General features: G+C 45.0%; 1 protein-coding gene across 1 annotated transcript in view; it reads left to right on the plus strand.

The window, feature by feature from the left end:
• Positions 1-25,371, plus strand: part of LOC144791062 (putative cation-transporting ATPase 13A4) — a 270,931-nt gene that overhangs the window by 204,535 nt on the left and 41,025 nt on the right. The window contains exons 18-20 of the mRNA XM_078665705.1: positions 12,864-12,988; positions 15,688-15,851; positions 20,690-20,812. Of these exons, the coding sequence (XP_078521831.1) occupies positions 12,864-12,988; positions 15,688-15,851; positions 20,690-20,812 (412 nt within the window). The remainder of the gene's footprint in view (positions 1-12,863; positions 12,989-15,687; positions 15,852-20,689; positions 20,813-25,371) is intronic.

A 25,371-nucleotide genomic window follows, 5' to 3' on the forward strand; every position in this document is an offset into this window, starting at 1 on the left:
TGCAATCTTCAGGGATCTGGCCCACCCCCACCATCCCCTCACTATGGCTGTCGGCACACAGAACAATAAAATTATATAACCATTTTATTATTTTGTGTTTACCGCTGCCCTCGCAGCAAGTGGGGCGAGGCTTTTCTGCCCACGAAAAAAAACAGCCCCTGCCTGAGCAGTACACAGGGGAAGAGGTGTGGCACAGCGGCCAGGGTGCCTGACTCCGGAGCACGGGATTCACGGTTCGATCCCCGGTCAGGGCCGGACTGGCCATAGTAGGCACTGGGCAATACCCCGGTGCGCCGCACGGGTGGGGCCGGTTGTGGGCCCCTGGGGGCCGTTTTTGTTACAGGACCGTTTCTGCAGCATAGTTGCAAACTCGTCCCTGTAACAAAATCGTCCGAAAACCGCACCGGTAAAGAGTTCGGCGGCACCTCCAACCCCCCCCTTCCAGGTAGGGGACAGCCGAACACTTTGCCAGGGCCGGTTGTGGTTCCCAGTCCGGCCCTATCTTCCTGAGGGACCCCAGCGCCGGGAAACCACTTCAGAGGTAGCTGTGCGCTTTACTAATTCAAGGTTATTATAACACAGATTATAACTTGTGATCTGTAGGTAACCCAACAACCCTTGCAGCAAAATCAGTAACCCACTGAGCTACCTGCCTAAAATACAGATCTGTGACCTGCATGTTACTTGCTGTGCTTTGGGGGGCCTATTAACACTGCTTTTTTATGATGAGTCAAACCTGTGAGTAGAGTGCACATGGATCTCTCCACCAAGTGCATTAACCTCCTGAGTTATCTTACTTTTATTATGGACTGCAGTTCTCCTCTGCAGCTTCCTTAACCTGTAAATTATTTTAAAATGCAGTATGTTTGTGAACAACTAAGTAAGTCAGAACATTTTTACTGTCACTTTTGTCCTTCTTGCCAATTTCTTTGGGGTCGAGTTTTTGAAAAAATAAATGAGTGAATTGACTGTCAGACGCCCCATGACTCACCCCCTTGGAGATCACCCCTTTTCTGCTGTCACTTCAAGACCTCCATTTTATGGCATCCCACAGCAATGTTTTTCCATTTCCTGCCCTGGATATAAATCTGCTTGTTATCACACTTTTGGGGGAATCCTACAGTGACTGAATGTAGCCACCGTGTGTCTTAGCACTGTGGTCAGGGTTACGTTACCCCAAGGTTTTAAGTGGGGCGGGTCTGAAGAAAGACTTTACAACCCTTAGGGCAAACCACGTCATCGAGGTGGCTTCTGTTTACATTCCACCTTTAACTCAATGTTCTTTCCCAAGAGGATTGTCTTTTCCAGGATGTTTGTTTTCAGTGCTTTTCTTTGCTCTCAGCCTGTTCCTCTGTATTCGCCGGTGCTGTGACCTGGGTCACGTGTATCTGTCTGTGTCAGGCAGGTTGCGGGAGGGTCATGAGGACAGCTCTGTAGTTGAAGCCAGAGGCAGAGCGAGTTTCTCACGGTTCCTGCCAGTGAGGCTTAAAGATCTGTAGAATACTTGCTCATCCATTCCTTGGCCTCTCTGCAGATCCCACAGAACAATGGTCACGAATGCCAAACGTAGTTGTGATTCAAGGCCAAAGAGGCGCACAGAGATGCATGTATCTACAGCGAGAAAGTGAATGGAAATAAAGGGGCAAATTTACAAGCCCATTATGCCAGATTTGTGCCGCCGTTGCGTCACTTTTGTGACACAGGGGCGGCGCAAAGCCAGCACCATGCTGCAGGGTATTTACAATGTGACGCATCTAGGGAGATGCGTCACATTTCAAAGCCCTGCGCCACATGTGAGCGTTCCTGCACAAGGGGGGGGGGGCGTTCCGGTGCAGGAACGCCTCCGAAACGTGGCTGAGTGAAATCTACAAGATTACACTCAGTCACTTTTACGGCCATGCTGCGTCAAAACCCTGCGCCTGCTTGGAGCTGGCGTAAGGATTGACGCAGCATGTTAGGGATAGGGCACCCCTGAGTCTTTCTGAAGCTGCATCGCGCTTGCGACGCAACTCTAGCAATGCGCTGCCTTTCTGCGCGGGTGGGGGGGGGAAGCGGCACGCATTTGACAAACCGTGCGCCACGGTGCACCGCATTGTAAATGCGGCGCGTCAGTGGTGGCGCACGGGTGGGCAGATGCGTCGCAACGCTTCTGGCGCATCCCTGCTGATTAGCAGAGATGCGTCAGAAGTAGTAAATCTGCCCCAACGTGCTTACAGGAGAGTGGGGCGTAGTGCGTGTGGGGGATGGTGAAGTGAAGGCGCTACGATGAAGCTCATGAAGGAGAGAGTGAAAAGAGGGTGCAGAAGAGGAAAGAGATGAGGTGCGAAACATGCCGATGGACGATTCCAGAAAGAGGCGGGAAGAGAAGGGGTGTCTATCAGAGAGGCGGCAGCGGAAAGATGTGTGGAGGGCAGAACTGGGGGGACTCTGTCGACCACTGTCCTTTCTGCAGACCCCAGTAACCTTTCATTCACACTCTCATGTTTTCAGAACTCAAACATTTTCAAGTCTAATTATTATCAAAAATATTAATTGTTAATCATTTGTCTGATACTGCTAAAAAGCATTGGCAAAACCAACCGGTCTGTCTTGTTATAGGTGCATGTCTGTTATTGTGTGATACCCGTCAACAGAAAGGTCATGGAAAGGCCCCAAAATACTGGTGGGATGACACTCTAGTGAACGCAAAAGGCTAGCTTTCATGCTTTAAAGCCACGCCCCTAAATGACAGCGGCCAGATCCTTCAATGTATTTTTGCCATATTGTATATGTGATGTTTTTATATTGTCTGATATTTTATAATGCTTTATACATATTCGGTCCTGCGCTTACGTTTTAATCATGGATGATTTCATGTAAAATTCTTTTTTAGTTTTGTATTGTTGATGAGTATTTTTGACATGCTTTTATGTTTTTTAATAATAACCAAATAAGGTAATTATTACTGACTGACAAAGGCCATGTCTTTTGGAAAGGATTCCTAGACACTTTTTAGGCCACATTTCCTTCAGAGACCCTGAATGAATGAACGATAGATTTATAAAGTGCACGGCTACTCCGAGGAGCGTCCCGGCGCTAGCAGGAAACCCCAGGTGCACGGGCCGTACCGGAAGAACTACTTCACCTCAGAGAAGAATCAAGTTATAAGTGCTTTATGGAATAAATAATATTATAATCCTTAATAAATCCGGGGTATTTCTGCCAGAGTAAAGCCCCGGATCCAGGGTCTTTCTGCCCGAGTAAAGCCCTGGATCCAGGTTATTTCTGCCCGAGTAAAGCCCCAGATCCAGGTTATTTCTGCCCGAGTAAAGCCCCAGATCCAGGTTATTTCTGCCAGAGTAAAGCCCCAGATCCAGGGAATTTCTGCCCGAGTAAAGCCCCAGATCCAGGTTATTTCTGCCAGAGTAAAGCCCCAGATCCAGGTTATTTCTGCCCGAGTGAAGCCCCAGATCCAGGTTATTTCTGCCAGAGTAAAGCCCGAGATCCAGGGCATTTCTGCCAGAGTAAAGCCCCTGATCCAGGTTATTTCTGCCAGAGTAAAGCCACAGATCCAGGTTATTTCTGCCAGAGTAAAGCCCCAGATCCAGGGCATTTCTGCCTGAGTAAAGCCCCAGATCCAGGTTATTTCTGCCAGAGTAAAGCCCCAGATCCAGGGCATTTCTGCCCGAGTAAAGCCCCAGATCCAGGGCATTTCTGCCCGAGTAAAACCCCAGATCCAGGGCATTTCTGCCAGAGTAAAGCCCCGGATCCAGGGTCTTTCTGCCAGAGTAAAACCCCAGATCCAGGTTATTTCTGCCAGAGTAAAGCCCCAGATCCAGGTTATTTCTGCCAGAGTAAAACCCCAGAAACAGGTTATTTCTGCCAGAATAAAGCCCCAGATCCAGGTTATTTCTGCCAGAGTAAAGCCCCAGATCCAGGGCATTTCTGCCTGAGTAAAGCCCCAGATCCAGGTTATTTCTGCCAGCCAGAGTAAAGCCCCAGATCCAGGGCATTTCTGCCCGAATAAAGCCCCAGATCCAGGGCATTTCTGCCGGAGTAAAGTCCCAGATCCAGGGCATTTCTGCCAGAGTAAAACCCCAAATCCAGGGCATTTCTACCAGAGTAAAGCCACGCATCCAGGGCATTTCTGCCAGAGTAAAACCCCAGATCCAGGGCATTTCTACCAGAGTAAAGCTCCTGATCCAGGGCATTTCTGCCAGAGTAAAGACACGGATCCAGGACATTTCTGCCCGAGTAAAACCCCAGATCCAGGGCATTTCTGCCAGAGTAAAACTCCAGATCCAGGGCATTTCTGCCAGAGTAAAACCCCAGATCCAGGGCATTTCTGCCAGAGTAAAACCCCAGATCCAGGGCATTTCTGCCCGAGTGAAGCCCCAGATCCAGGTTATTTCTGCCAGAGTAAAGCCCGAGATCCAGGGCATTTCTGCCCGAGTAAAGCCCCAGATCCAGGTTATTTCTGCCAGAGTAAAGTCCCAGATCCAGGGCATTTCTGCCCGAATAAAGCCCCAGATCCAGGGCATTTCTGCCAGAGTAAAGTCCCAGATCCAGGGCATTTCTGCCAGAGTAAAACCCCAGATCCAGGGCATTTCTGCCAGAGTAAAGCCACGCATCCGGGGCATTTCTGCCAGAGTAAAACCCCAGATCCAGGGCATTTCTGCCAGAGTAAAATCCCAGATCCAGGGCATTTCTGCCAGAGTAAAACCCCAGATCCAGGGCATTTCTGCCAGAGTAAAGCCACGCATCCAGGTCATTTCTGCCAAAGTAAAACCCCAGATCCAGGGCATTTCTACCAGAGTAAAGCCCCTGATCCAGGGCATTTCTGCCAGAGTAAAGACACGGATCCAGGGCATTTCTGCCCGAGTAAAACCCCAGATCCAGGGCATTTCTGCCAGAGTAAAACTCCAGATCCAGGGCATTTCTGCCAGAGTAAAACCCCAGATCCAGGGCATTTCTGCCAGAGTAAAACCCCTGATCCAGGGCATTTCTGCCCGAGTGAAGCCCCAGATCCAGGTTATTTCTGCCAGAGTAAAGCCCCAGATCCAGGGCATTTCTGCCCGAGTAAAGCCCCAGATCCAGGTTATTTCTGCCAGAGTAAAGCCCCAGATCCAGGGCATTTCTGCCCGAATAAAGCCCCAGATCCAGGGCATTTCTGCCAGAGTAAAGTCCCAGATCCAGGGCATTTCTGCCAGAGTAAAACCCCAGATCCAGGTTATTTCTGCCAGAGTAAAGCCCCAGATCCAGGGCATTTCTGCCCGAGTAAAGCCCCGGATCCAGGGTCTTTCTGCCAGAGTAAAACCCCAGATCCAGGTTATTTCTGCCAGAGTAAAGCCCCAGATCCAGGTTATTTCTGCCAGAGTAAAACCCCAGAAACAGGTTATTTCTGCCAGAGTAAAGCCCCAGATCCAGGTTATTTCTGCCAGAGTAAAGCCCCAGATCCAGGGCATTTCTGCCCGAGTAAAGCCCCAGATCCAGGTTATTTCTGCCAGCCAGAGTAAAGCCCCAGATCCAGGGCATTTCTGCCCGAATAAAGCCCCAGATCGAGGGCATTTCTGCCAGAGTAAAGTCCCAGATCCAGGGCATTTCTGCCAGAGTAAAACCCCAGATCCAGGGAATTTCTGCCAGAGTAAAGCCACGCATCCAGGGCATTTCTGCCAGAGTAAAACCCCAGATCCAGGGCATTTCTGCCAGAGTAAAACTCCAGATCCAGGGCATTTCTGCCAGAGTAAAACCCCAGATCCAGGGCATTTCTGCCAGAGTAAAACCCCAGATCCAGGGCATTTCTGCCCGAGTGAAGCCCCAGATCCAGGTTATTTCTGCCAGAGTAAAGCCCCAGATCCAGGTTATTTCTGCCAGAGTAAAGCCCCAGATCCAGGTTATTTCTGCCAGAGTAAAGCCCCAGATCCAGGGTCTTTCTGCCCGAGTAAAGCCCCAGATCCAGGTTATTTCTGCCAGAGTAAAGTCCCAGATCCAGGTTATTTCTGCCAGAGTAAAGTCCCAGATCCAGGGCATTTCTGCCCGAGTAAAGCCCCAGATCCAGGTTATTTCTGCCAGAGTAAAGCCCCAGATCCAGGGCATTTCTGCCCGAGTAAAGCCCCAGATCCAGGTTATTTCTGCCAGAGTAAAGCCCCAGATCCAGGGCATTTCTGCCCGAGTAAAACCCCAGATCCAGGGCATTTCTGCCAGAGTAAAGCCCCGGATCCAGGGTCTTTCTGCCAGAGTAAAGCCCCAGATCCAGGGCATTTCTGCCCGAGTAAAACCCCAGATCCAGAGCATTTCTGCCAGAGTAAAGCCCCGGATCCAGGGTCTTTCTGCCAGAGTAAAACCCCAGATCCAGGTTATTTCTGCCAGAGTAAAGCCCCAGATCCAGGTTATTTCTGCCAGAGTAAAACCCCAGAAACAGGTTATTTCTGCCAGAATAAAGCCCCAGATCCAGGTTATTTCTGCCAGAGTAAAGCCCCAGATCCAGGGCATTTCTGCCTGAATAAAGCCCCAGATCCAGGTTATTTCTTCCAGCCAGAGTAAAGCCCCAGATCCAGGGCATTTCTGCCCGAATAAAGCCCCAGATCCAGGGCATTTCTGCCAGAGTAAAGTCCCAGATCCAGGGCATTTCTGCCAGAGTAAAACCCCAGATCCAGGGCATTTCTGCCCGAATAAAGCCCCAGATCCAGGGCATTTCTGCCAGAGTAAAGTCCCAGATCCAGGGCATTTCTGCCAGAGTAAAACCCCAGATCCAGGGCATTTCTACCAGAGTAAAGCCCCTGATCCAGGGCATTTCTGCCAGAGTAAAGACACGGATCCAGGACATTTCTGCCCGAGTAAAACCCCAGATCCAGGGCATTTCTGCCCGAGTAAAACTCCAGATCCAGGGCATTTCTGCCAGAGTAAAACCCCAGATCCAGGGCATTTCTGCCAGAGTAAAACCCCAGATCCAGGGCATTTCTGCCCGAGTGAAGCCCCAGATCCACGTTATTTCTGCCAGAGTAAAGCCCGAGATCCAGGGCATTTCTGCCAGAGTAAAGCCCCAGATCCAGGTTATTTCTGCCAGAGTAAAGCCCCAGATCCAGGGCATTTCTGCCCGAATAAAGCCCCAGATCCAGGGCATTTCTGCCAGAGTAAAGTCCCAGATCCAGGGCATTTCTGCCAGAGTAAAACCCCAGATCCAGGGCATTTCTGCCAGAGTAAAGCCACGCATTCGGGGCATTTCTGCCAGAGTAAAACCCCAGATCCAGGGCATTTCTGCCAGAGTAAAGTCCCAGATCCAGGGCATTTCTGCCAGAGTAAAACCCCAGATCCAGGGCATTTCTGTCAGAGTAAAGCCACGCATCCAGGGCATTTCTGCCAGAGTAAAGCCCCAGATCCAGGGCATTTTTACCAGAGTAAAGCCCCTGATCCAGGGCATTTCTGCCAGAGTAAAGACACGGATCCAGGGCATTTCTGCCCGAGTAAAACCCCAGATCCAGGGCATTTCTGCCAGAGTAAAACTCCAGATCCAGGGCATTTCTGCCAGAGTAAAACCCCAGATCCAGGGCATTTCTGCCAGAGTAAAACCCCAGATCCAGGGCATTTCTGCCCGAGTGAAGCCCCAGATCCAGGTTATTTCTGCCAGAGTAAAGCCCGAGATCCAGGGCATTTCTGCCCGAGTAAAGCCCCAGATCCAGGTTATTTCTGCCAGAGTAAAGCCCCAGATCCAGGGCATTTCTGCCCGAATAAAGCCCCAGATCCAGGGCATTTCTGCCAGAGTAAAGTCCCAGATCCAGGGCATTTCTGCCAGAGTAAAACCCCAGATCCAGGGCATTTCTGCCAGAGTAAAGCCCCAGATGCAGGGCATTTCTACTGGAGTAAAGCCCCTGATCCAGGGTTGGTCTTATTGAAGGAGAAGACTTCAATAAGGTGATCACACAGGGCACCAGTTCCTGATTAACCCTCAAAGCACCATTGGAATCCGCGGACCCCTTGTCTATGTCTTGAACTTCAAAACAATGCGCACCAATCTAGAGACAAGTATACAACAAACAAATGCTCCAATATTTAAATGTATTATTTAATTCACAATCAAATACAGAAATAGTTTTCAGGTGTGCTTCTTTATTTGTATATAATTAATTTTAATGTATTCATTTAAATTTTATTTAATTGTGTAAAACTGCTGCTCTGTGTCCCATGAGTAGGCCTCGAGGACCCGCGGGGGTCTTCGGTCCACAGGTCAAGAACCACTGCTTTAGGACCCCTGCTGAGAGGAGAGGAGTCCACAGATAACTTCAGTGGTCATCGGATGGCCACCTGCCCGGTGGAGTCAGCAGCCAGGCAGGCCATGCAAGACCTTTAAAAGCCCTGTGGAGGGAGCTGAGCGCACGTCAAAGGATTTACATACATGCCCTGTAAACATCATGGGCGGGGCTTCCTCTTAACTCCTGTCTGCAGAGCTATGAATCATTTAACCGTAAACTATTAAGGTGTTTCATAACGTTGCTGCATTTAACTCCCTTGACTCAAACCTGTTGGTTGGTTGGACAGACAGTTGCGAAATTGGCGCCCAGACAGGCTGGTTTTCCAGGCTCAGCCCAATGTAACAACTCTGGGACTTTGAAGGTGAACGGGTAAAATGACTATTTTGCCCAGGGCATTTTTGGCAGTCACAAATGAGTTACCTTAAAAAAACTGCAAACATCACTCTGAAGGGAAGTTGGAACGGAGAAGATGTCACTAGCGTCGGCAGCATGGCTGCCGGTAGTAGTCCTTCCCACCTAGGGAAGGCGCGAGAGAGTAAGGCACACTTCCGGTTTAATCACAGGCTCTGACAAGCTTCCCTCAGGATCAGGAAGACCTGCCCTTTATTTCACCCACAAGCCTGAGAGGGGCCAAGGTCTGTTCAGGGCAGTGCTTAATTTGTAAACAACTTAGTGCCGGGGCCCTCGACAGGAGGACACTAGAGATTGCATCATCCGTTGCCCCTGGCAGCACTGCCAATTACAGTACCAACACACTGCTAACCATCACACTCTTCAAAGTGTGACAATTCATACTATTACAGGCCCCCAAAGCTATAAGAATGGCTTTGGAGGCAAATAGTACTAATTGGAAATTTAAATTTAAATAATAAACCGTTTGTGTGCTTGCACCTAAATTGGCAGACAGCACTACCTTGTGGCAGACAGCCATAAGCCTCAGAGCTGGCAATGAAGTGCTGGTGCTGAGCACCGGAAAGCACCAGCACAAATTAAGCACTGGTTCAGGTACTCTCTCTCTTTGCTCACTTCACTTCGATCTGAGGAAAAAGACACAGAAGGACCTACCCTCATGTAAACGGGCAAGAGAAGCAATGGCTGGCCACGGCTTCTGTTTGAAAGCGGGGGAAATACTTTACCCACATGCACTTGTGGTCTGGTCCCAAAATAAATTGGTTTTGGAACACTATCTGATCTATTCTTTAACTGTAATGTTATTTTGGTTTTACCATTTAAGTCTGGCGTGCACTTTTCTCCTAGCTGCTTGCATCCTGCTAGCAATTGTAAGAGAGAGATTCCTCTAGGCACTAGATTGTTTTGCCTGTGTGAGGGCTCATCTGCAGCTCAAGGCCGAGGCCTCTTCCCCCATAGTCTTACAATCTGGCCTCCTGGACTCCGTTACAAATGTGAACGGGTTCCCTGCAGCGTTCATGCCCAAGGCCCCTCCTTGCAGCCGAGAAGAGTGACCAGTCAGATATCTTTATACCTCTCTATAACTTGCACCCTCACCATGCACTGATTATGACCTCACATATTGCATTACTCATGAGACATTCTATGACATCATTTATTACATCAGTGATAACATCTCAAATGACATCAACGATGAACCCCTGCAAAAGGGAAACAGCTCTCATCGGTGTAAACATATAAACACTGCTAAACACCAGTGCAACTACAAATTAAAATGCCATTCAAAGAAAGGAAAGTGAGAGAGTATGAGTTGTTTTTATTTCTTTCGGAAGGGGCCAATACAATTTACCTTTCTTATACAAAAGACTGGGTTAAAATTATTGTGGCTGGGTTTTGCCTTTTAGTAATATGGTTTTTTCTTCCTTTTATTTCCTCCAGTTGGGTGTGCTTGGATTAAAGTTCCAGGGTGTTGCAGCATGTTTCAGGTCTCATCTAATTATTTTATACACTGTGGATAATCGTGGAATATAAAAATAATGTTTTATCTTTTGATAGTGTTTAATTCTTTCGCTGGTTGGTGAAATGGTGGGCTGACCACAGACACAGAATGGGTAAAAAACTTTAATACATCAGCCCCTTTTTCTAAAAAGTCAGTATTGAAAGCAGGGCACCTGCCAAGCACCCTAGGCATTAAACATTGAATGCAAGGTGTAGTGACAGGTACCTGTGAAAAGACTGCCAACACCATGCACTTGGGACAGTGGAGAAAACTTGACACAACATCTTTCACACACTAACAAATTCATAGCTGCAAGGTGTCTTATTGTTATGTGTGATACCTTCAGGTAATGCTGACTTTTTACCCAACTAGACTGTACCGCTGGGGTTCTGAGCCCATAGTTACAATGTTAACAGCACATTTTCAAGTACCAGAATGCAACGTAATGTCTGTGAAAAAAGTCAGGGCTGACTTATAGCAACAAGGGTCATCCCTATAGTGATCATAGAAGGATGCCCATCAGTCACCACACGGAACCGCCCTTCATCATCTGGTATTCCACCGAGACCACCTCAGGGATAGCCACTCAACTGTCACGGTCGGGGGTCCAGATGTGAAATAGGAGCTCCACCGCCGGTCAGTAAGATGTAAGAGGTATGGACCTCACCCCACCTGGCCACGGCTCAGGGAAAGGGGAAGCACCGCTCTATCCGTCGGCTCGGACGCCGGTTCTGGAGTACCGACGGATAGAGCGGTGCTTCCCCTTTCCCTGAGCCGTGGCCAGGTGGGGTGAGGTCCATACCTCTTACAAGCATGAACTTGAAAAGAGGCAAATGAACACCTAGTGATATCAGGTGATCTCTGTATCATTCTTTTGATTTGAGCACTTAATTGTTTTCTCACATCACTTATTTGCAGTAGCTCTCAGTTAAATGGTCCTGAAGAAAGCAATGACAAATCAGTCGCTAAATTGCTGAAACATGTCGACCAGATAGAACACTCAGACAGTCTACAAATCTGTGACTGTCACTGACTACTTTTTAACATCAGGAGATAGGGCTACACCAGAATAAAGTTATAAGTAACCCTTTCATCCTATTTTATTGTCACTTGTTTTTTTCAATTTTACTTTTTCAAGTTTTCCTACATCTTTTTGAGCACTGCAACATCAGTCCCTCCCCTTTTTTTGACATTATAATCCTCAGAACATGAGTAGCAAGACCACAGGTAGATCTTACTGACCGGCGGTGGAGCTCCTATTTCACATCTGGACCCCCGACCGTGACAGTTGAGTGGCTATCCCTGAGGTGGTCTCGGTGGAATCCCAGATGATGAAGGGCGGTTCCGTGTGGTGACTGATGGGCATCCTTCAATGATCACTATAGGGATGACCCTTGTTAGATACATTTAGTTTGAGGATATTTTAGGGTTTTCCTCTGTGGTACACCGAGCGTAGTTTGTGATGTAGACCCTCTAATACACATGTTGTTATAAGTCTATAGGGAACATATTGGAGTTCGGTCTTTAAAATTCCCCTGGGTCCATACTACCTGTTTGTCGTCTCACTTATAGCAAGACATTTGCCATGGTGCCCCTGTGGCTCCTCACCAGAATGGTGCAGATTCACCTTCTGGATGCTGATGATTCCAAAGAAAAGATCTGCACCTGCTGTGATCCCCTGATTATATACTCAAGGCCAATCAGGTAAATAAGTCTCACCTGAGGCTTCTACCCTCACAGAGGGATATTTACCCAAGAACTCATGAGAACTAACCAGGGAGTGCTCCCGAACAGAGCGAGCGCACCAAGAAAACGCATCCCGAGTACACACATTGCCTAAATGTTAAAAAAACAATGTGAAAGATACCGCCATTGCTTAATTTGACTTCCATACCATGAGATTAGGCCTGGGCGGTAAATTTCGTTCCGCTAGTGGAATTTGCGATATTTTGACATTTTCGCGTTCCTCAGAAAGCGCGAAAATGTCAAAACTTTCACAATCTGCCACGAAACAGAAGTATTTTCTTCTTTGCGCTTTATAAATGCATTCTCCTGTGCGCAGTAGCGACTTACCGGGTCCCCGCGTTCGCCGAAGAGTTTTTCCATCCATTTGTGTGCTATATGAGATGTTAGATTGTTGGTCGCCAGTCGCACTATCCCGCGTGAGTTTGCCATCGCGAACACGTCATTCGACCCGGAACAGGAAGTAAGCATCACAAGCAAGATGGCCGCGCCCATTTGCGACCGCATGGGCAAGTTGGAGATAAATTTCCCCGCGAGCACGCAAAAACACATCGTAAACGGGCGTGAAAAGCAATCTCTGCATCATCGCGAAAGTTCTGCCTGCTCGCGGAGATTTTGAGCAATTTCACGATAATTTGCGTAAGTCAATTTCGCAAATTCTGCCAACCGCTACATGAGATAGAAAAGTTGAATAACCATTTGATGTGTGACGTAAAGCAGTTATCATTAGATTGCCGTGATGGTCCAAGAGAACCGTGTTCATTCATCCAATCGTAGTCTAGCACATAAGGGTGAGGAGCTCTGTATTTTATTTTTGTCCTCTGTTTCAGAATTCCTCCCAAACTTTCACTATCACCCCATTGGACATGGCCACCCTCCAAGAAGCGAATATATAAGCCCGCTTTCTTGCACCCACGCCCTCACTTCGACATGTCCTATGTTGGTTTCCTACAGTGACCCTTTTCTGTTTCTTGTCCCTCAAGGGAGGAAGTGGAATCAGACCTGGAGTTTCTTGGGCTTTTGGTGATGGAGAATCAGCTGAAACCAGAGACCAAACCTGTGCTGCAGGAGCTCTCGGAGGCCAGAATCAGGACAGTGATGGTGACAGGTATGCCAGCAGGATTACCGCCTCTTTTTTAGACATTCTTTATAGTGGTTAAAATCAAGAATCCGAACTGTAATGGTGACAGGTATGTAGTGGGATTACCACCTTGTCTGTGCACAGACCCATTACATGGGTTCAATTATAGCATCAGGACAATAATGGTGCCAGGTGGACCAATAGCATAGCGCCTTCTCTGTGCCCAAGCATTTACATGGGTCTGCTCCTAGGTAGTTTATAAACCACTTAAGAAAGCGAGCCCTGATTTAGGCACCACATGGACAACCCTGTCACGAAACATACCCCGGGTTGCCGGTGCTCATTACAGTAACTAAAACAACAAAAGGGTGATGGGTGGAATGCTTGAATGAATCTCAGACAATGGCAATCGCTGGCAAGATGTGGGTCCTGTGCACCCTGAGTCAAGGAACCAAGCTAGACCCAGACAATGACCCCATAACAAGGATGAGACCAGTCCTGGGATGCTTGTGTTCTGGTTCAGGAAGGACCTAGCCCGGAACTTTGGACTGGACTGTTACTTTTGGAGGATTGTCAAGCCTGTTTACATGTGGCTGCGTCCAAACTGAGGTGGCGTGGTGAGCAAAATAACGATGGATTGGGATACGGCCAGAGTGATTACCAGTGGCTGAGATTAAATCAAGCCTTCCACCCATCCTGTTTTGTATACCTCATTACAATAACTAAGGCAGCTCGGATGAGAAAATCATCAACAAAAAGTCAAATAAAATATTTTTGTTTTATATATACAAGATTGTTTATTCTTGCATGTGATTCTCTTTTTAAAAATGACTTTAATATGTTTATTTACTATAAACAACTTTTAAAGTATGTGAATTGGATCACCAAACACAAATATGTATTCTTTTTGTATTGATTTCAATACTTAACAAAGTGTGGGAATACAAAACACTCCAGACGATATGACATGTTACACAAACGAACAATTCATCACAATCTATGAGTGGGAGCATGAACTTTATTTATAACTAATGAGGGCATTTTCACTTTATGATAGATTTGTTTTACATAAGTGACACAACCCTGGCGCAAAGTGTTATGTTGGGATTTACTTTCCGAAGCAAATCATGATTTACATTGAAACAAAATGCTTAAATTAGTTATCTTTTGCATCTGCACACAAATCATCTTTTTATATCGAAGGGTTTGGACACCACACTGCTACTGTAAACTGTAATAAACTTCCAAGGCGTTCCTTCTTCTAAGTTTTACCAGCGTTTGTGTATCTCTGGTTTTCCTTGTCAATACATTACCTGCTGCATGGGGAGCAAGGATAAAGGCTGTATCACACCTTTGTATGTGTTATTATTCACATATATAATTGGATGATTTAAACTGTGATGTCTTGCCCTCCCCTTGCCCATGCAAAACACTTATCTTCCTTTGTACAAACACCATCTTTATTCTCCATAAGGCACTGTAATTCTACAGCAATAACGTGCCTTTCTACAGTTTGTCTTGAATTTTCTGAGTGGAGGTGGCAAACTTTAAAAGTGTTTTTTTTTTTAGTCCAGCCCTGCCAGTCTGATGTGGGGCTCGTGGATACATATTTTCACATCACAGTGTAAATGTCTGGCTCTCGTACGAGGAATATAGTCATAGCCGTAATCCAAACTTTGCAAGCCTCGGGGCCAAACATGACCCCATTATGTTCCTAAACAATTTCTTTATCTTTTGGTGACACTTTTATTTGGAAGAAAGAAATTGGCGGAGAATAATTCTGCTCGATTACAATAAATAAAATGTGTAATCTTGTTCTCACATAGTAGTGATGGCTTTTGAAATTTGTTAGTTACAGATAAGTGGAAAAGTGACACAAACGATAGGAGAATTTAGAGTCCCCTATTGGACAAAAAATTAGATATGTATTTCTTCCTCCTTTTTCCATCTTTTTTTCTTCTGTACTTTTATTTGGAAGCACACTACATTGCATCTGAATGATACTCATCTTTCAAAAACACAAATTAAAATGCAAAGAAGTAGTCTCCGAAAATGAAAACTGTTTGCACAGATGTTAGTGGGACCTCCTTCCCCACATGGGGTATGTAAATTATTTTTCATACAAGAGAGGTTTTACATACTATCTGATTATTGGCCTTGATATAGTGTTAGAAATGTTTGGATTGTGTTTCATCTATATAAAATTGTAGTTTGTCTCATGCAAGTATTAGCCCATGCTGAAAATTGATGTGTCCTTTTCTCACAAATACTGCTGAAGCATGTTTCATCAGTAACTTGTGATCATTTTACACAGAAATGCCTCAACAGAGGAAAGGTATGTCAAAAGACACTCATTTTCAAAATGGCAAGCTGATATGCAGGGATGCGCCAGTTATTGTAAATCTGCCCCTCAGAATTCAACTTTACAACCTTGCCGTATTCCTCATGCTTATGCAAGAAATACAGAAGGCGGTCTTCTACCAAGGACTCAAAGTAGATGTTGGGGGATTAATGCAATCCACTATTTTTGGATTCCAAAACATATCATTTACAAATGGTAAGTTAGAGCAAACATTATTTTCAAAGTGAGTCTGTGCACCTAGTATTGGTGATAGATCTTGTGCGTGACACGAGCCGCATTGCAACACACCATTTTGATGCTTGCAGCTGAAGTCTATGTGATAGCATGTGGTATACTAAACAAAACTTGTCCTCATGTCCCTCAGGTGACAACCTTCAGACGGCATTAACTGTTGCAAAACATTCTGGAATGATCCATGATTCTAGCACGGCCATCCTGGTCACCGCGTGCGGGCCTGAAGGCTACAGCCCGGCATCCATCACCCTACGAGTGGTGGACGATGTGAAGGACAAGATGAATGGAGTGAACGTAAGCAATGCACTCTGAATATACACATTTTAGGGATGTGCATAATGTACTTTTGCTTAATTATGCAAAATTGCATCAAAATTCCATAAAATGTATGTGCAATTACGCAAAATGCAAATCCATCATTTAGAGGTATATTTTAGTGTGAAATGCATCCTTGAGTCAGTTTTTGATGCAGAGAAGAACTTCAGGGTAAGAAATATTGAAAAAAATCAAAGCATAGGGAAAACAGACGGCCGAGTTCTATTCACATGCATTTGCTGTGAGTTTTGATTGAGAATGACACGTTCGCAGTAACTTTCTGCCACAAATGACAATTTTTTGCTCCATGTGGCACAATGGCATCATTTTAGGAATTTTGCAGAACCAGCGTAAAATGAAATCCCCCAGATTACACAAATTACGCCAGCGAAATCAATATCTCACCCAGGCCTCATATCTATCTAAGTATTAATGTGGAACGTCACCTGGGCTGAGCAGTGGGTCTCTCCACAGCTTTTGTGTATCCTCATTCTTTGTTAACCGCTTCCGTGACGGCAATTCCGCTGCGGTGCGGCGGTATAGTGCAGTGGGCGGGGCCACATCAGCCAACGGACGTGCACAGCACTATGGAGGTAGTGTGCGTGACGGCCATTGGCCAACAGAAGCATTGAAGGGGTTAAGAGCTTTCAATATTACATTCAACTCAGGGTATATTTAACCTATAAAACCATATAGTAGACAAGAAAGAATGTATCACGTTAACAGTCTGAAATCAAGGGTGACTGTGTGTAAAAATGTAGGAACAAAGTGTCACTTATGGGGTGAGCAGAGCCGCATTATCAGCCCACAATGCAAGGAGTGCAAATGGTTATGCAAGTATTGTAAACAAAGGTGCGTTTTAACCGCATGCGCGCTCGTGGTTTTCCCGCTGTGCGCTGCGATTTAAAAAAACCTGCGTTACGTGACGAGCTCAGCTCGTCATCCGCGTAGCGCAGGTTACGCCCATGACGAGCTGAGCTCGTCATCCGCCCCGAAGGGGTTAAGGAAACCCCCAAAAATTAGCAGATCGCTCAACATAGAGTTTCATGCTCCCCTGTAAAAATTGGAATAGAGACATTATGAATGACCTGAACCGCAGCGGTAAAGGCAAAGGAGCCCTGTGCAGGCAGATGACCGCGGTGGATCTGAAGTTCCACCGCAGTGATGGAAAGACAAGATGCAAGGCATGAGGCTCAACTGATACGCTTTTTGGAATTTAGGGCGAGTATTCGCCCCAGCACTTTCAAAGATCAGCACCACAGGTCCTCTTAGTTTGCAAGCTCACAGATGTAATTGACACTCTGGGCATATTTACAAGCCCCTATCGCCACAGGAACATCACTTATTTTGACGTTCCTGTGGCGATAGGGGCTTCACCTTATTTATAAGGCAGCATTAAGCCACTTAATGTGGCTTAACTCTGTCTTGTAAATATGGCTCCCTTACACGCTATGTTCAGCATGAAAGCTGTGGGCAGTGGGTGTTGTGGTGGGCATTTCACTGCAACCCCCATTGACTTTGACGCTGTCCCCTATTTACAAGAGAGGCGTGAATAGGAGGCAGCACCAGAATTAAGAACAGGGAAAGCTTGGTCTTAATCTGCCTTGTGCAGCGGACATGAAAACAGCAAAAATGAGGTAAGCTATGGGGCCCTGAAAGCACGTTCGCCCTTGTATGGGCAGGAGATATAAGGCGTAAAAGAAGACCAAAGCCCACAATTTAGCTTGAACCGATGTTTAGCTGAGGCTACAACTCAACAACCCAATGTTGAAGTAGAACAATTCCAAAGCACTCAATATCCTGTTGTGGTTGAAGAAGCGATATCCTAATATTTCGGAACAGTTACCATTTGCCATATTGTCTCTGAAACCTGGTTGATGCACGCCCGATCCACTCACCTAAGTAGGGATGAACAGCCAGACCCCGCTGTATAGTTACACTTAGAGGGATCTCAGGGCCTTTATGAGCACAAGAGGACTTGAGTCTGAAGTGAAAATCTGTACATTTCCCATGATACACCTGGGCAGAAACCATGAAACCCTTGGATGAGCTGCCATGATTGGGATTTGAAAGTAAGTATCAAAGGATGAGAGATGCAAGGAAAAGTAATCACCAGTAAAACTCCTGTTTTCAAGTCAAGTCTTTTGTTATCACTGATTTGTTGATTCTGTCAAGTCACGTCAAGTCTTTCGTTATCACTGATTTGTTGATTTTGTCAAGTCACGTCAAGTCTTTCGTTATCACTGATTTGTTGATTCTGTCAAGTCACGTCAAGTCTTTTGTTATCACTGATTTGTTGATTCTGTCAAGTCACGTCAAGTCTTTCGTTATCACTGATTTGTTGATTTTGTCAAGTCACGTCAAGTCTTTCGTTATCACTGATTTGTTGATTCTGTCAAGTCACGTCAAGTCTTTCGTTATCACTGATTTGTTGATTCTGTCAAGTCACGTCAAGTCTTTCGTTATCACTGATTTGTTGATTCTGTCAAGTCACGCCAAGTCTTTCATTATCACTGATTTGTTGATTTTGTCAAGTCACGTCAAGTCTTTTGTTATCACTGATTTGTTGATTCTGTCAAGTCACGTCAAGTCTTTCGTTATCACTGATTTGTTGATTCTGTCAAGTCACGCCAAGTCTTTCATTGTCACTGATTTGTTGATTATGTCAAGTCATGTCAAGTCTTTTGTTATCACTGATTTGTTGATTCTGTCAAGTCACGTCAAGTCTTTTGTTATCACTGATTTGTTGATTCTGTCAAGTCACGTCAAGTCTTTTTTATCACTGATTTGTTGATTCTGTCAAGTCACGTCAAGTCTTTCGTTATCACTGATTTGTTGATTCTGTCAAGTCACCTCAAGTCTTTCGTTATCACTGATTTGTTGATTCTGTCAAGTCACGTCAAGTCTTTCGTTATCACTGATTTGTTGATTCTGTCAAGTCACGTCAAGTCTTTCGTTATCACTGATTTGTTGATTCTGTCTAGTCACATCAAGTCTTTTGTTATCACTGATTTGTTGATTCTGTCAAGTCACGTCAAGTCTTTCGTTATCACTGATTTGTTGATTCTGTCAAGTCACGTCAAGTCTTTTGTATCACTGATTTGTTGATTCTGTCAAGTCACGTCAAGTCTTTTGTTATCACTGATTTGTTGATTCTGTCAAGTCACGTCAAGTCTTTCGTTATCACTGATTTGTTGATTCTGTCAAGTCACGTCAAGTCTTTTGTATCACTGATTTGTTGATTCTGTCAAGTCACATCAAGTCTTTTGTTATCACTGATTTGTTGATTCTGTCAAGTCACGTCAAGTCTTTCGTTATCACTGATTTGTTGATTCTGTCAAGTCACGTCAATTCTTTTGTTATCACTGATTTGTTGATTCTGTCAAGTCACGTCAAGTCTTTCGTTATCACTGATTTGTTGATTCTGTCAAGTCACGTCAAGTCTTTCGTTATCACTGATTTGTTGATTCTGTCAAGTCATGTCAAGTCTTTCGTTATCACTGATTTGTTGATTCTGTCAAGTCACGTCAAGCCTTTTGTTATCACTGATTTGTTGATTCTGTCAAGTCACGTCAAGTCTTTTCTTATCATTGATTTGTTGATTCTGTTCAAGTCAATGGGTTGCCTGAAGACGCCGGATGTTTCAGTACCATGCGCACCCTGGAATAAAAAAATGGCAGTGACAGGACCAAAGCAGTTTCTCTTTTTTTAATCAAACCACAGATCTCCTGGAACAAGAACCAAAGTCTAGTTTTGTCCTGAGACCAGAGGTCTAGAATGAATGTAGATCAGGGACACAGAGTCAGTAGTACCAATGCAGATACTGTAGCAATCATGCCCAAGAACTAAGCTTCTGAGATGCATACTTCAGAGGTCAAAATCATGCATTGTAAAATAACATTAGCTTTCAGAAACACAAAAGACAAAATGTCCTTCACTCCTGCATCCCACGTAGATAGTACATGCAGGTATGTGAGCATGCACGCAGCCAAAATAAAAACACCTTTTAAGAAGAGCACATGTGGCTGAGCCTGGTAAACATCTGTCAGCCACTGCAGACGTCCAAGGATCAGATGTCCAGAGGAAAAAAGATGAATATCCTACCAAGCGTATTTCAAATGAAAAGGGAATTCAGACATGAGGTACTGCGTATTCAACACGTGTCACGTGGCACGGAGGTTTGTCTCAACGCTAAGCTAGCTGTCCAGAGACGACTTACATCTCACAGCACCGTGTGAATGAGCTTTGAGTGATGATTAGGTAAGAAATTGTTTTCTGCAAGAAGACAGGTTTCAATCCCCTGGAGCAATACTGCTGCCCTTCAGCTGGTGGTAGTGATAGAGGGGGGATTGTCACAGACCATCACTCTTGCCATAATTGGCAGCATTCTCCTACAGTATAATGAATATAATTGTAAGATGATTGTTGTTAAGTATACTTCGGACACCTTAAGTGGAAGTTCACACTTTATTCAAAAGCTTCATCCAAGAAGGTCGACACGTTTCAACAACTGACGGCATTACTCCAACTGTCCCTTAAAGCATTTTTACAAAGTATGATCTACTAATGACGTAGTCAACATTCCTGCTGCCTTAAGTGTGACATACCCAACATTACAGCTGGACTTTTAAGCATAAGCACAACAATTGTGTAATTTGATGTTATTTTTACAGGTGAACCATAAGGTTTTGTTTACAGGAGATGTCCACTCTTGCCATGATTGGCAGCATTCTCCCACAGTAGAATGATTATAAGTGTAAGATGATTGTGTGATTTAATGTTAGTTCTACAAATGAACCATAAGGTTTTGTTTCCAGGAGATGTCCATTAGCATTGATGGAAAATGCAGCCACCCGCTGGCGTTGCGAGACTACCACTTCGCCATGGATGGAAAATCCTTCCAGGTCATTGTGGAGCACTTCTACAGCCTGCTCCCAAAAGTAAGTCTGAATTTGCAACAGAAGTATTCGTACATATGTTGCTTCGCACAATTGTTATGTTATGTTAACTCCATTTTTTAAGCGCACAGCTGCCCACAGCTAAGGGGCGTCCCGTCGCTGCGCCTGGAAAGGAACACAACACAAACAGGAAGGGAAAAAATCAACAGAGTGAGGAAAGTTAACAGCTATTAGGAAAGATAAAAGTTTTTACAGCTTTCCTAAATAACAGAATATCATCAATGGCACGAATATGGGCAGGAAGGGAATTCCACAATTTAGGGGCAAGCACTCTAAAAGAGCGACCACCCGACCTGCTTCTCAGAAAACGAGGGACTACAGCTAAATTTTGTCCACAGGATCTCAACTGACGGGAGGGGGTGTAAGGGAGAATGAGATGCTCCAAGATCTGAGGAAAAGCAAGTTTTAAAATCTTAAAAGAAAGACATAGAGTCTTAAATTCTATCCTCTGAAGCACAGGCAGCCAGTGGAGTTTGACAATAGTACTCCTAGCAGAACAAAATCTGGGAAGGCCGACTAAGGCCCTGGCTGCAGCGTTCTGAACACGCTGCAATCTCAGAATTTCGGCCTGATTGGCTCCAAGCAGCAATGAACTCGCATAGTCGAGCCTGGACAATATGACTGCCTGAAGAATCAATTGTCGATTCGAGGCATCAAAAAATTAAATTAAAACGCATTTGGTAAAAGTCAGTGTGCAAATTGCGTCCCCTTTTACGTAACGCATTATTGATACACGAGGCCCAATAACACATGATATTTCAAAGTCAAAAGGATAAAAAATGGGGCAAACAGAGCAACTATAACACTGGCAACCAAAATTGCATATCCCCATAAAATAATGTAAACAAATTGATCTAAGAAAATATTGCAGTGCTAAATGACTTTTATAAAAATATTTACCCTCTATTGGCAGTTGAAAGAAATCATAGGAATTTATTAGGAATAGCAATTACCTAATTGTGATTTTCTTCGAATTGCAATTAGGTATTCGCAATTCCTAATTAATGAAACTCCTAGAGTTTCATTTAGGGATTCCTAGTGGGCCACAAATCAACCTACCTCATGAATATTAAGGTGGTAGGTCGCAATTTGCGACCCATTAGGAATCGCTAAAAAATCACAGGGATGGTGGCCTGCTGGAGTCACCAGACCACCATGTCTCTGATTGCTTTGAAATAAGGCAATCGTTTTTTAATTCAACCCGTTTTCCTTAAAGGAAAACCGGTAGCATTTAAAAAAGTAAAGTGAAAAGTTTCTTTTCATATTTTAAGACTAGGTGCTCTTAAAAAAATTTTACCGAACATTCACAAAGGGGAAGGGGTATTCGGAATTTGGAAGGGACGCCCTAAACACACCCCTTCCTAATACCGAATCGGTATATATTCACAATTCCAAAATGCGATTCGCAAACATGTTACCGAATCACAATTTGGAAATGAAACATGCTAAAATGCATTTTTTAATTCAGAAATGGCCCGATTCTGTGAATCGGGCTGTTTGCGACCGGGAAAATGTTTTATAAATCGAGCCCCATATCTTTACAAAAGTTTGCTTTATATATTTAAAGACTTTCATACCACAGTTTTGTTGTCATCAAACAATTTGGAAAACTGTTGTTCCCGTTACATGATGACCGTCGCTGTTTGCGTCATTCTGTAAATGCACGTATGCATTATCACACCTTTTTTTAATGCAGTATCCAAAATGGCAGTTACCACTTGGATCAGTAAATGAAAAAAATGCTTTTGTTGTGGGGACAAACAAATGGCAGCTGCCTGGCCCTTCAAAAAATCACAAATTTAAAAAATAAAAATACCCACGAGGGGGAGCAACGGAGTAAGAGGTGGGAGGAAACCAGGGGGAATGTGAGGTGAGGGGCAAAATAAAAAAAAATCTGGGTTGTTGGAGAATGCATAAAGGAGGGGAAAAGAAGAACTTGAGAAAGATAGCAACAGGGAGTGTGAGGGAGAAGCCCAAAAGAAGGAGGGCAGAATACAAGACAGAGGGTAAGAAGGAGCTTGGGGCAGGCACTTGGGGAGAGAGCACACAAGGGAGAGAGTTCATAAATAAAACATGCATCCTAAATAGAGTGCTTAAAAAATGAAAAAAAGTATTTCCCTAAAAGTGACCTATGAAAGGACACAAGACAGCCAATGGAAAGAATGGTAAAAAGACTGTTTAACGGGGGAGGAACAAATTAAAGGCACAGAAGGAAAGCAATCAAATAAGAAGCAAGCAAATGAAAGTGACAAAAAGTCCAACCAATGGAAGAAGTGGGCGGGCAGTGAGACCAGTGTAAGTTCTTGGAATAGCCCACAAATGGACTTTTACTACCAAGGGGCATATTAGCAAGGCGGGCGATGTGAAATTATCGCCGCTTTTGCGTCCGAAAAGCGGCGATAATTTAATCGCCCTATTAGCCAGCTGTCGCTAACTGATGTTAGCGACAGCTTGGTATTAGGGCGATGAAATTAGCTTTTAGGCGATAGCGAGCGGTTTGGGGCCCGCTTTGCTTGTCTGCGATATTTATCGCTAATGACATGCAAAGTGGGCGTACCCAACCTGTTAGCGACTGAAAGCAGTTACTAACATCGCTATCGCCTATTAGCAAGGCAGGCAGAGCGATAAAAAAAATTGCGCTAAGCGCGAATATGGCTGGAAACTAATGCCTGCTCAGACCACTTCTTAATCTGTATATCCAATGGGAGTTGGATATTTGGGTTAAGACCCTATTGGCGTTAATGCCTGAATATCGCTGGATTTCCAGTGATATTCACGCATTAAGCCGCTATCGCCGGATATTTTATCGCATTTGAGATAAACGTAGCTAATAGCACGTTATCTCTGCGATAAAATACGGCGATGCACGACGATAGATAAAATTTGGCTACGCTTATTTAGCGATAAATATCGCTAGTTGTTGATAATATGCCCCCAAATGACTAGAAGCTGTCTGGTAAATGAAACCTAAAGAGGTCCAATGGACACTGTCTCAAGTTGACAGATGTGGGAAGTTTGGAAACCCACTCAGCATGCACAGCATAAGCCTCCCTGAGATGATATTTGCCTGTGGTCAGGATGTTTACGCCTTGTAATGCGGGGAGAGTGGGCAGCAGCAGAGAGAAAGGCCATAGATCAGGAAAAGAGTCCTTGACTTCTAGGAGAGCAGCAGAAGGCAGCAGTGATCAGGCAACCTGACAAAAACACCCTCATTCATTACACTCCTGTCACCAGCACTCCATCCCGTCTCGCCCCAACCTCAGGGAGGACCAGCACCCTACCCAGTGGGCTGACAAACTCACCATCTACAATCACAAGGGCTCTTGGCACACCCATAGGTAGAGCACCATCAGACCAGGACAAATAGACAAAACAAGAGAAAAACAAGGCAAAAGACCTTCTCCATCTATGCACTCAGGATCTGGAGTGACACCCCTCGGTTCATTGGGACCCTTCAAACCCTACTCCAATTTAGGAAAGAGCTGAAGACACTCCTTTTTAAAGAAAGCTACATCACAATGAGAACATCCACCTCAATTCTCATGACCTTGTTCACCTCCAAATAATGTATCAAGCTAATCCTTTCATTTTTTTTAAATATCAAAGACATACATACCTACCCATTTTTGCAAACATGTTATGGTTACTAATGACAAGAATGCCAACTGTTTACAAATAATTACCTTTGTTATGCCACAGTCGCTTTAGGTTAAGCAGGTGCCATCATTTGTTCAATACCCTCATTGTGCCAAGAATGGACTCCATTAGCCCAGGGTCAGCATTGAGACAGGAGGGGTGCCATAATTGAGTGAGTGCGGTCATGCCATGGGAACTGACATTATGTCAAGATTTACCGCATTATGCCGAACCATAGAAATGGCATGAGTGGGCCCCATCAGGCATAGGGTATTCAAAATGTGGCAGAAATTACCACCATAATGCTCGCGCTGACACTCTCCCCAGTATGCAAAATATTGCCGCCATTATGTCTGGTCATCTTTGTGATAGAGATTGAAATCTTAATACCACATATATCTACAATGTTCAGGGAATTACCACCAAACTACAAATTATTCCCACCACTATGCCTGAGGTGTCCACCACCGCCTCAGAGACCTATGGTCATCACGTCAATATGTGGGGAGGGAGGGTCATCACATTCCTTGGTTAGACTGATATAGGGGTCAGATCAGCAAAAGCTGGGATTCTGCAAGGATGATGGACACAGGCACCGAGCACACCTTTGGTGAAGTGCGACGGGCCTTAGACCTGCACTCATATCACCATCCCTACCAATGATCTGTGCCTGTCTCAGAAGCTACTCATTGCCCAGTGACAAGAACTCCTGAGGTGCTCGACACTACAGGACACCCATGAACCTACAGAATCAGAGGCTTGAGAGGAGTCAGTCTGGGCCTCCTGTAAAGAGTCAAGTTACCCATACCAATCCTGCTTACACAGATCCCTGTAGTTCATTCAGATGCCTCTGACCAGAGAGAGGACAGGTGGACTCCACTGCCACATAAAAAGTGGGATGAGCA

The sequence above is a fragment of the Lissotriton helveticus genome, chromosome 11 (assembly GCF_964261635.1).
Source record: "Lissotriton helveticus chromosome 11, aLisHel1.1, whole genome shotgun sequence".
Classification (NCBI taxonomy): Eukaryota; Metazoa; Chordata; class Amphibia; order Caudata; family Salamandridae; genus Lissotriton; species Lissotriton helveticus.